This window comes from Leucoraja erinacea, chromosome 1 (assembly GCF_028641065.1).
Source record: "Leucoraja erinacea ecotype New England chromosome 1, Leri_hhj_1, whole genome shotgun sequence".
Classification (NCBI taxonomy): Eukaryota; Metazoa; Chordata; class Chondrichthyes; order Rajiformes; family Rajidae; genus Leucoraja; species Leucoraja erinaceus.
Window position 1 is genome coordinate 34,295,807 of NC_073377.1, and position 12,510 is coordinate 34,308,316.

The following is a 12,510-nucleotide window of genomic DNA, read 5'->3' on the forward strand; positions in this document are numbered from 1 at the left end:
TGCAGTATTTTGTGCTTCCATGACTAATTTATATTTATTTGTTTCGGTTTCAAGATTAATTAAGATGCTAATAGTTTTTATACAACACATTGAAAATAATGAACTGAAAAATTAAACCATTTAAAAATGCAGCCATTAAAAAAAATCAGAGACAGTTTCACAAAATTTATTGTAGTTAACGTTTAGATGCAGCAATCAGAAGAACAAGCTCAAATTAAAATACTTAAGAACAAATCACAGCCTCTTCCAATTAATTTATTTTGCACTCTCCACAAGAATCCAATATTTTCATGGGCATGTGCAATCTGATATAAATACAGATGTTAAAAGGGGGAAATGGCAAAGTCCAAGAACACCATTTTATGTTTATTTCAATGAACAATGACAGTAAAACACATGTAGAAAACGACCTTTTCCCCAGGGTTGCTCATTTAGAGAAAATATCAGCTGCAAACAAATTATGAAATCTAAAAAAACACCCAAATTGAACATTTTTTTAATCTTCTCTTAAATGTAGAACACATTAATGGAGAAATCTAAAAGTTTAGTGCGAACCTTAGATTTAGTATGGAGCATTGTTTCATTATTATATGTTAACCTCATGATAATACCTTACTTTGTTAAATAAAATTCTTAAAAATACTGCTATGGACCAAGTAGTGAAAACATTAAAGGCAAATATTTTAAATAGCCTCATCCAAGCAGCATTTTTTGGTACTCCCTTATGACCAACAAATGGTGTTATAATAATTATTAATTTGGAGCTCACATTAATTTGGATAATCATGTTACTCTGGGCGCTTTTGGCAACAGTGATATTCAAGGAGAAAATATGTTATATTTACATTGGGCCAATGTGCTACACGACAGCACATCACTTGTGTTCTTAATAAAACGATAAGACTGGACCTCCAATTTTTGGCTTGGTTTCCAGTTGTTTTCAAGTCAGATGCTTTCAATTCAAGTCTCAACCTAGGGACTTGAGCACCGAATCAAGACCGACTCTTCAATGCATCATCATCAGTAGTACTGTGCTGGACCACATTCTGTTTACATGCATTAATGCCACCTGTTGGATATTCCGGTTCCTACAGCTTTGAGTTACCTTTCCTGTTATACAGGAAGTTATCATAAACCAGGAAGTCTAGCTCAGAGAGAGTACCGCATGGTGTTTAGACAGTGTAATTCTCAGTGTGTAATCCATCGCCATCCTACCCCACCAGTTTGTTAGACGCAATGACAGGTGAATTTATTTTCCAAATTCTTCCACTAATTATTCCTCACACATCTCCAAAATAATAGTGATTTAATCAAAACTGTTTCCGGGATGACATTAACATACCAGCCGCAATTTTGCCGATAGAGCGGATGGTATATTTCAAAAAACTTTAATTGGGTAGGAACTACATTCTACTGAAAAATGCATGATCTTTTAATTCTTTACTTTATTTTTTAAAACCTAAAATTGCATGTAACTTGTTATGAACAGTTCTCAACATGCTGTCCCTCTTCAGGCAAGCCAACAGGAAAACATCATCAAAGTATAAAATTTATTCTGGACAAACTATGCAATTACTGGTTATACTTGTTGGATTACCGAGTGTGAAATTTAATTACATTTAAGAAGTCAACATCAGTAAAGGACAGGTGACAATGTAGTAATTTACATTCAGTGAGCAAGATAAAAGGTTATCCGAATGTTCCTCATGTTAAACCTATTTATGCTACCCAATAATCTGGACCATCGCTGGAATTCAAAAAGATTGCATCCAGTCAGCTGGTTTGTGATATAAGGTTAAATTCCCAACATGGAAAACACATTCATCTGAACTGTTGAACATTCAGTTCACCACCTTGCGTCAATTTGAATTCATTGCCAGTAATTCATATTAAATATTCACATCTTGTCTTTTACTTTATGCAAGCATAGTCCATTTTAAAAATGCTGCATGTACCAAAGTTAAGTAATACTCAACAAAAGAACACCATTACAGATGTTGATCTTTCTCACAAGGGTATATATATATATATATATATATAATATAAGGGTACATATATATATTATACATATATATTTATTTCACGCATAACATTTCTCTTTTTAGGAATGTGGGTTAGTTAATTAAGATTCATAAAACATAAGTTCAAACAGTGTCCTAGATAACTAATTCTGAAAATTGAATAGTGCAAGTTTGATATCCATCATTCAACTCTGGGACTTTGGTTCAACTTTAGCCCACACTGAGAAAGTAGAGATCTTTCAATTTGCTGTAAGTAAGTGAAGTGTTAATTAGGTCTGGTTAGCCTGTGTTTAATTCTGAAATGAAAGGAGCTCAAAATTCGATACTAATCCTAATTACTAACAAATTGCATTCTGTCTCAGCAACCACAAGATAGCTGGCAAAAGTGTAAAGATCGCAGTATTAAGTGGTCCATTGAAGTCACTGCTGAGGCACATTTCTGAGCCACACATTCCATAGATCAATACTCAGAAGTGTCTTTTCAAGTGTTTAAATTAGATTATGCAAAGACTGTTAAAAAAAATAAGACCAAATCCTTTACCACAGTAGAACTATCATATCGATTGCGTTTGAGATAGTTTCAGACCAATTAATTCTAGTGTTTTTTAATCTGTAAATATTATCTCAGAGTTCAGTCAAGAATTATAATTTCACTCCACATATTTTGCTCAGTCTACAGAACCAGCATATACAGAGAGAAATTTTGAATTAATATCACAGTATGAGCATTTAAAGAAAATCTAATGCATACCATAGCCTCTGATGTTTAAGAACAATTCATAACTGTAAAGAAAAAGTGCCTGATGACTTCAGTCATTTTGGGGGATTTGCTTGCCAATATTCTTTGACCTGGTTGCTAAACATAATTATTGCAAAAATGCATTATTGGTTCTTTCTTCCTATTTAGATCACATGAATTAGCAGCATTTATGATGAGGCAACAGAATTAAAAAGGCAATTAACATTTAAAAGATATCCTTCAGTATACCGTTTTCTAAAGTGTACTGTACATTGTAAAGTGGACATTTTCAAACAATCCTTGGAAAGTTGGAGTATTTGTATATTGTACACCTTATATATTGGAGTTATACAACACATCACATTTTGAGGTAGAAATTTACCTCTGATTGTTTGCATTGAACAAACACCTTAGGACCCAGTGCACTCCCTTCCAATAGTTGGTTTCACTGAAAACAATTGAAACAAATATTGAGAGGGGAGCACAAAAGGAAACACATTAATGTTCATTTAGCATTATTGATCAACTTAAAATGTCTACCCCCTTGACTCAGTCAAAATGAAAGGGTAAAAGTAACCTCGCAATTGAACAAAAATACATAACAAGACTGCACAGTTTTAATAAGAGAACTAAAAAAAGAAAACATGATAGTTTCATAATGCCAATAACATTTTTCCACACTTGTTAAATGAAGAAAATGTCTTCCAGCATTCTGCTTTCTTCAAGTTCTTCATCTGAATCTTCACTATGTGTTGGAGCTACTCCAGATTTAATGGGGTTTTGGTGGTATCCACTTAGACTTAAGTTGCTTTTTCTTGGTGTAATATATATTTCTTTGATGTGCGAATTATGCTTTTGTGAGGAAACCGGTCTTGATGTATCCACCAAATGAACAAGAGAGGCTTCGTAGCTTCAGATTATCCGACAAAAGGGGAGAAAACACGTTAAAATTTGTGAATTTGACATTTATTTCTTCATAAAGTTAAGTAAAAGAGACTTAAGATATTAGCTAGTTAGAATCCACTTTCATAAACATTTAAAGCTCATAACTCATGTCACAACACACACAAATGTCTGCATAGACAAAAAACCTTGGATAATAACCTGTCGATCTTTACAATGCCTCATTTCCCTTTTTGAATTTTGCATTGAATGCAGTCCTAATAATTAAATTATAACTTCTGAACACTATACTTAATGCTTGCCAGCTTAAATATGCACATTAAAATTGTATAGCAAATAGTGCCACTGTTATACTCGAAAGTTTGTTTGAAGTGAAGAAGTTGCAAAACTCACCAACTATAATAACTTATTTTTACATTAATTGGCAATCCTTACTTTGTAAATAAATTCATATGGGAGTGTTTATCATCGATGTTACTTCAAAACCCTGGCCTGAACCTTCAGTTTCCAAGCTGGAACTAATATCAAAATATATTTATCTGCTAAAGGTTCTATTTCCAACATTGAAGTTGGCCTCAGCTCGTGGCGGCATCTTCTTCCTGCTACCTGGTCTGCCTTTGGTAATTCTGAGATGAGGCAGCACAAGCATGGAGCCATAATGCACAGAAATAGGCCTTGTGGCTCACTGTGTACAGGAAATTCAGCATCCATCTGCACTAATTCCATTCACCAGCACTTAGTCTGAAGCCTTCTATGCCTTGGTGATTCAAGTGTTTATCCAGATACGTAACTTTGTCCCCATCACGTCCTTAGACATTGTGAGTTAAAGTTTCCTTCTATCTACTCTATCTGTGGTCCTCATAATTTTGCTCAGCCTTCTCTCTAAAGAAGACAAGCCCAGCTCATCCAGTCTCTCCTCCTAACTGCAAAGCTCCATACCGACAACATCCTGAGGAATCTCCTCTGCACCATTCCAATGCAATCATGTTGGTCCTATCGTGAGACAACCAGAACTGTACAAAGTACTCTACCTCCACCTAAATTATAATGTAGTGCCAACATCTTTCCACTATGCCCTGGTTGATGAAGTCAAACTTTCACTATGTTTCAGCATCTTTCAACCCCTGCATTGCCTTTTTTAGGAATCATTGGACTTGTACACCAAGGTCCCTCTGTCCCTCAATACTCCCTGGGACCCAACCATGCTATCATCCAACTTCCACAAGGTTCCCAGCACTCAAAAGAGGACGCTTGGCACAAGCACAGGAGTTCCATTGAAATTAATGGGCAACATCAGCTGCAGGGAAAAAGTAAGTGAGACTTGGTTTGAGTTATTTCAATTATTTTAATTGCTTAAGCGTCGAGTGCTTTAGTGTTTAAATGCAAAATCTAAATGTGTTCATTTTTACTTTTACTGTTTTGATATCGTCTAGTGGTGTTTGTTTTTAATTTGTTTTTAAATTGGCAAGCCACATTTTTTTTTTAAATTGTTAATAAGATTGCATGATAATCTAACACAAATGTATATAACTGTACTCTTTAGGATACTGATTAATGTCATGATTATCCAATTCATAAATGAGGGTATATAACTCATCTGTGAGTATTCTTTATAACCCAAATTGAGTTCCTTTATTCATGACACAAAGGGAAAGCAATTCATTATTACTGAACACTCTGGAGTCTGGAATACTCTGGAATCCACTCTACACTCTGGAATACCAACACCATTGCTTCCATCTTCTAATAATCAAAAAGACCACAGCCAACAGGGAAGAAAGAAAAGAAAACCCACTCCAATGCAGTTTCTTAAAAATGCCCAAGTGTAGCCAACATTTCAAAGTTTTCACATATAAAGGAATCTGAACATTGCTCCAAGGCAACCACATCGGGAATAGCAACAGCTACTCTTGGAATTTACCCAAAAATCCATGCAGTACCATCAATAGCTTTCGATAACACTTAAAGCAGACACGATAAGTGACAAAGAGCATTTGTACTGTTGTCAACTACAAAAAAGGAGAGTGAATTTAAAGTGGCAGGTTTGTTGCCCTGAGTTTTTAATATCCAAAGGCATTATCATCACCGATTCCCACACCTTCAACATCCTACGGTCACTACTGAACTGAAACTCAACTTATCCAGCTACATAAATACAGGGCTGCCAACATTGGGTGAGAGTTGAGAGTGAGAAATTGCGAGGGAGCGTAGCGACCGAGGGGGGAGGGTAGGGAGGGTACGGGAGCTTTCGCATTTTTCAGCTTGAAATTGTGCAATCTGGTGCATACTGTAGCGAGTCTTTTAACTTACAATTGAATGCAACATTTATGCTTTAAATTGGATTAGGTATGAATAAGGTTAGGCTAAATTACATTCCTAATTACATTCCACAATAGAGCTAGGCTCTGATCAACAGGTGCAGCACATGAATGACTATATTCATGTATGGAAATACAATAAAATACAATATTTATTCCAAGTCATTTGAACCTCAGTGAGGCTCAAACGAAACTCCGTTTCCACAGCCATACAAACTAAACAATTCCTACAAGACACACAAACAAGTCAATTTACACAAACATCCATCACAGTGAATCTCCTCCTCACTGTGAATGAAGGCAAAGTCTTTTCTCTCCCCTGCACCATTTCTCTCCTGAAGTCAAAGCCCCAGGCGGGTGATGGTAAGTCCCCCGGCCATTTAAGGCCACGCCGGGCGATGTACGGCCCTGCTCCAGGCCCAAAAGTCACAACGTTGGAGTCCCGCGGCCATTAAAGCCGCGCTGGGCGATGTACGGCCCCGCTCCGGTCGTTCCAACCCCGCGACACAGGCTGGAGAAGTTGCGTTGCAGGAGCTCTGAAAAGCGGTCTCCCACCCGGACCCGCGAGCTCTCAATATCACAGTCCACCGGAGCCTCCGAGCTCCGGAGTCGGGCCACAGCAGCGAGCCACCACCACTCCCCACGCTCCGAGGCTGGCCAGCCCCACAGATTATATTCATGCTGCTATGCATAAATATATAGAAAACCAGAGAAACAAGGCAAGAGTCGGACTTCATCATTGTTCTGCACAAGTAAATCAATCAACCTTACCCTTTGAATATAGAAACAAGACGAAAATAATGCCACATATTCAATCATATATGGTTCAATGAAATTAAGATATATATGTAAAAAATATGGAAACAGGCCCTTCAGCCCACCAAGTCCACACCGACCAGCAATCTATCATACACCAGTTTCATCCATCATGCCAGAGACAATTTACAGAAAGCAATTAACCAACAAAGCGGCACTTCTTTCGGATATGGGAGAAACTGTAATATCCAGAAAAAACCTATGTGGTAATAAGGCAACAACTCTATCGCTGTGCCACTGTGGCACCCTATTAAATTGTGTAATATATTTATTATGGTGTCACGTCAATAAAGATGAACACATGATTCTGATTTCTGCCCTTAGTGAGATATCACACATCTCCAGTCATTGTGTTTTATGGCTGGTTTTCAACCTCTTCAGTCTAAAGGTCTCGACCCGAAACATCACCCATTCTTTCTCTCCAGAGATGTTGCCTGTCCTGCTGAGTTTTTCTAATTTTTATTGTCCATCTTCAGTTTAAACCAGCATCTGCAATTCCTTCCTCCACTATTTGTTAAGCAAAACAGGTCAATAGACAATAGGTGCAGGAGTAGGCCATTCGGCCCTTCGAGCTAGCACCGCCATTCAATGTGATCATGGCTGATCATCCCCAATCAGTACCCGTTCCTGCCTTCTCGCCATATCCCCTGACTCTGCTATTTTTAAGAGCCCTATCTAGCTCTCTCTTGAAAGCATCCTGAGAACCCGCCTCTGAGGCAGAGAATTCCACAGACTCACCACTCCCTGTGAGAAAAAGTGTTTCCTCGTCTCCGTTCTAAATGGCTTATTCTTAAACTGTGGCCCCTGGTTCTGGACTCCCCCAACATCGGTAACATGTTTCCTGCCTCTAGCATGTCCAAACCCGTAACAATCTTATATGTTTCGATGAGAATCCCTATCATCCTTGGAAACTCCAGAGTGTACAAGCCCAGCTGCTCCATTCTCTCAGCATATGAAAGTCCCGCCATCCCGGGATTAAATCTTGACACTTTTCCAACATTTTTCAGTATTTTATTTGTAAAAAAATTTGAAAACCATGTATCATTTTCCTTCCACTTCACAATTATGCGCCACTTTGTGTTGGTCTATCACATAAAATCCCAATAAAATACATTTACGTTTGTGGTTGTAACGTGACAAAATGTGGAAAACTTCAAGGGGTATGAAAACCTTTGCAAGCCACTGTATACTGGATGCAGGAATACAATTAAGGAATTCAGGAGGCTAAATAGAGAAACTGAACTGAGATATGAGATTACCAGATAAGTTAAAAGAGAAGGTAGACAAAAATGCTGGAGAAACTCAGCGGGTGCAGCAGCATCTATGGAGCGACGGAAATAGGCAACGTTTCGGGCCGAAACCCTTCTTCAGACTGATGGGGGGTGGCTGGGAAGTTAAAAGAGAATCCTTATTAAAAATGAATTCTTCACCTTGGACAGTAAAAATGATTGTCTAAGATTATAACAGGATTTAGATCAACTGGGAAAATGAGCAAAGGAATGGTAGATGGGATTTAACTCGGGCAGATGTGAAGTTAAACTGGAACAGGACATTTACAGCGATTGACATAGTCTGGGGAGTGTGGTAACATAGAGGGACCAAGGGGCCCAAGTATATAGTTCCCTTAAAGTGCAACAAGGTGATGCAGGTTGCAAGATGGCATGCTTACCTTCAATGGATGGAGCATTAAGTCAGCCAATCATGTTATAGCTGTACAAAGCATTGGTGAGACCGTATTTTTCTCCACATAGATAGTGATGGATATGTGGACCAGGCTGCCAGAGGAAGTGGTAGAGGCAGGTACAATGACAGTATTGAAAATACATTTGGGCAAGAAGATGGATAGGAAAAGTTTAGATGGTTATGGGTCAAATGCAAACAAATGGGACGGCTCAGGAAAGCACCTGGAAATGCACAGACGAGTTGAGCCAAAAGGTTTGTTTCCATGTTGCATAACTCTAATAGTAGCAGTGGGATGGAGAATTAAAATGGCATGCAACAGGAAGCTCAGGATCACCCAATGAAGACTGATTGTGGTGAGTCTGCAAAGACACTCAATCTGCAACATACAGGAGGCCACATCATGAACAATGAATATAATAATAATAATAATGGATGAATTGCAACTGTTTCTACTGGATCAAAGTAATCATTGGAGCCTGGCTACCATTGTGATTCCATACAAAGCCCAATCATACATGCCCCAGGGACATGTCCATTCTGAACAGATCATTCTGGTTCATGTCCGGTTGTATCAACACAGTTCAGTACTTTTCCCAAGGTCAGATTTGCTGAGTAATACCACATGTTCACAGTGAATGGCAGGGCTCTGGGAAGTGTTGTAGAACAGAGGGATCTAGGAGTCCAGATACATAGTTCACTGAAAGTGATGTCAGAGGTAGATAGAGTGGTCATGAAGGCTTTCAGCACATTGGCCTTCATCAGTCAAGGCACTGAGTATAGAAGTTGGGACATCATGTCACAGTTGAACAAGACGTTGGTGAGACCACATTTGGATTTTTGTGTTCAGTTTTGCTCACCCCGCTGCAAGAAATAAGTTGTTCGGCTGGTAAGAGTGCAGAGAAAATTTACAAGGAAGTTGCCAGGGCTTGAGGGCCGGAACAATAGGAAGAGGTTGGGCAAGCAAGGATGTTTATCCTTGAAGCACAGGGGGATGAGGGGTGATCTTATAGAGGTGTATAAGATCATGACGGGAATAGATGGAGTAAATACACAGTCTTTTGCTCAGATTAGAAGTATCAAGAACCAGAGGACATAGGTTTACGGTGAGAGGGGAAAGATGTAATAGGAAACTGAGGAGCAACTTTTTCCACACATGGGTGTATGGAATGAGCTACCAGAGGAGGTAGTTGAGGCAGATACTGTAACAACCATTTAAAAGACATTAGGACAGGAAAGATTTAGAGGGACATGGGCAAAACACGGGCAGGTGGGACTTGCGTAGAAGGGGCAGCTTGGTTGACATGGGCTAGTGAGGCCAAAGGGGCCTGTTTCCATGGTGTATGACTATGTGCCTTGTGATGAATAGCAATGTATGTACAGTGCAGAAGATTATGTTTTCCCTGTTTTTCTGAACATTTCTCTGGGTCAGGTTAGGTAGGATTAGGTATGGAAAAATGATAGAATACAAATTCTGGTCAGGCTTTAATTTTATACCCCAGCAGACCTCCAATAACCACAGTGCAGCAGTAAACTAGATCAACTTTAAACCACCAGCCGACTCTTTTCTGTGTGGTTATTCTAATCTCATGTATGCGACATTGAATGAATAAAGACCATGTGAAGATTAAGCATTGCAACATTTTTGCAGCAAATGCAGGCGCAAACTTCTAATAACTTCACAGAAATAAAACAAATCTGTATTATAAATGCTTCAGTCAGTAATAAACATTCATCAATTTAGGATTATGGTGTCTAGTAAAAAAAATAAAAATTATAAAACAGAAGTCAATCTCTCTCACCTGCTCAACTGGAACCAAATTCAAGCAGGAGTTACGAGGTAGAAGATTCATTACACTAATGATTCCCAATCCTCCCACTTGCTCACCTTTAAGTAAGATTTTACTCGCAACAAAATCACAACTCAATGAATTTAGTGATGAGAAGGTATGCCGTATACAGAAGTATACAGAAACAAAAGATATAAAAAGAAACAAAAATGCAAATAAGAAATAAAAAAATACAAAATAAATAAAATGTAATGCAAATTAAACTCTCCAAAACAGGTGTAGTTACAAATATATCTAATGGGGACAAATGATGCAGGGTTATAGTAGTTGCTAGCAGACTGGAAAATAGTTACGTATCCAGAGACTCGGATTTAGGATTTGGAGACAGGAGTTCAAAACTCACCATAACAGCTGGGGAATTTAAATTCAGTTAACTAAATAGATCTGGAATAAAATGTTAGCATCAGTAATGGCGATCATGAAACAATCCTTTAGGTCATAAAGACCCATCTGTTTCACCATACCCTTTGGGGAAGAAAATCTGCTCTCCTTACCCAGTTTGTCCTATATGTGACCTCAGATCCGCTGCAATGTAAATGAGTCAGAAAACTGCCCTCTGGCCGAGGAGCAGCAGCTGTTCAAGATGATGACTAAACTTCACCTTCAAGGACAATAAGTGAAGGACAAGCAAGGCTGCATTCATCAGTGACTCCTATATTGTGCAAATGTAAAGAACACTCTGGACAAAACGTGCTTTATGATTAAAAAAGCGACTCTAGTGGTTAAAAGACATTAGAACATTACACAAGGAGAAAATAGGGTTTTTTTCCCACAGAAATTTTATTTTTTTGATGAAAATGTATGTTGTTTGGTCACCAACTACTTTACTTTCATTTTTTTTTTTTTTTTTTAAGGTGTTTGTAACCAGGTATCAACTGCAAACATGGTGAATTGTTTAAATTATTACCTGATTACCCAGTTATTACATGCTTCCTAACAGTAAAATACAGTTATTAGTCCAGTGTTAAGACCAAGGTGAGCACAGAGAGCTGCTTCAACTTTTGCCTCAAAGTACCAAATGTAGCTTCAACACCAATATTAAGACATTGGCCTTGGAATTCTTTAGCGCTTCAGACATCACTACAGAATGACAGGACAGTTTACTGAGGCATAGTGGCAGCTAGGCAGCATATTCTGTTGTGCACCGGGGCCAAGTGGGCTGTTCGCAACTTACATGTGAAAACACAAAGGAAACAAGGTATTGTGGTAGGGGGTGTGGGAGGATGGGGGATGGTAGTTAGGGAGTTTGAGAGTGTGGTTCGATTGGGGGAGAAGTGGGGGAAATGTTTGGGAGGGTGCATTGAACCTGAAATCAGACAAAGTGGTCATAAGCATCAAGAACAGACCAACATCAGGGGTTGAACAGCATCAACAAATAAGACATTGAGGAAAGGGAGAATCAGGAGTCAAACATGCAATTCAGTTCTTCTTCTTCTTGCACACGGCGTGCACAGCCTAAAGTTGTAGGACAACTTGTTCAATTTGATCTTATTTGATTTTGCATGCCAGTTTGATTGCATTTGTTGAAGGTTGCAATTCCCACCCTAATGCAATTCAGTTGGGTTCTAGGATAGGGGGTGGCAGAAGGCTCGGGTGCTAGGGGCAGGTTGCTAGAAATGTCAGGGGTATGATTGGATCAAGGCCTTTGAAGGTAGAAGCCATAGTGATCAAAAGGTTTGAACAACTTTGACAGTGACGAGATTATTTCTTTTTTTAGTGATTCTCACTGAGACTACCCATCATCGTGTCTTCTAAATGTTCATGCTATCATGTCAAATTGGACAAATTCAGACCAATCTGGTAGATTATTTTTCTTTTCTCTCTACCAGTTATACGTGTTTGGTTCGATTGAATTCATATGCAGTAAATCTGATTGGATAGTACACAAACAAAAGGTTTTCACTGTAGCTCCGTTAACAATATCTACACTTAACAATAGTAAACCTAAACACCACCACCTAACCCTCACCATGTTACATATTCCCATGCTGCTGCTGTCCAGGAATAAATCCCCATAAGCCACTGTTAAACGCAGAGCAACTAACAGAATTGCTGGTTAGTCATCAGCAAGATCCAGACTAATAATTTTCTTACTCAGCCAACTTTCAAGGGCAGTTGTCAAAATCTTTTCATTGATAAATTGTATTCTCTTCTCATGTTGTTCAACTTATTCAATCGTGTAG

General features: G+C 38.5%; 1 protein-coding gene across 3 annotated transcripts in view; it reads right to left on the bottom strand.

Moving 5' to 3' along the window:
- Window positions 1-239: 239 nt before the first annotated feature.
- kiaa1328 (KIAA1328 ortholog) overlaps window positions 240-12,510 on the bottom strand; it is a 140,211-nt gene continuing 127,940 nt past the window's right edge. For all 3 annotated transcript variants that reach the window (XM_055632442.1, XM_055632436.1, XM_055632449.1), the window contains one exon: window positions 240-3,670. In XM_055632442.1, coding sequence (XP_055488417.1) covers window positions 3,445-3,670 — 226 coding nt within the window. In that variant the 3' untranslated portion in view covers window positions 240-3,444. The remainder of the gene's footprint in view (window positions 3,671-12,510) is intronic.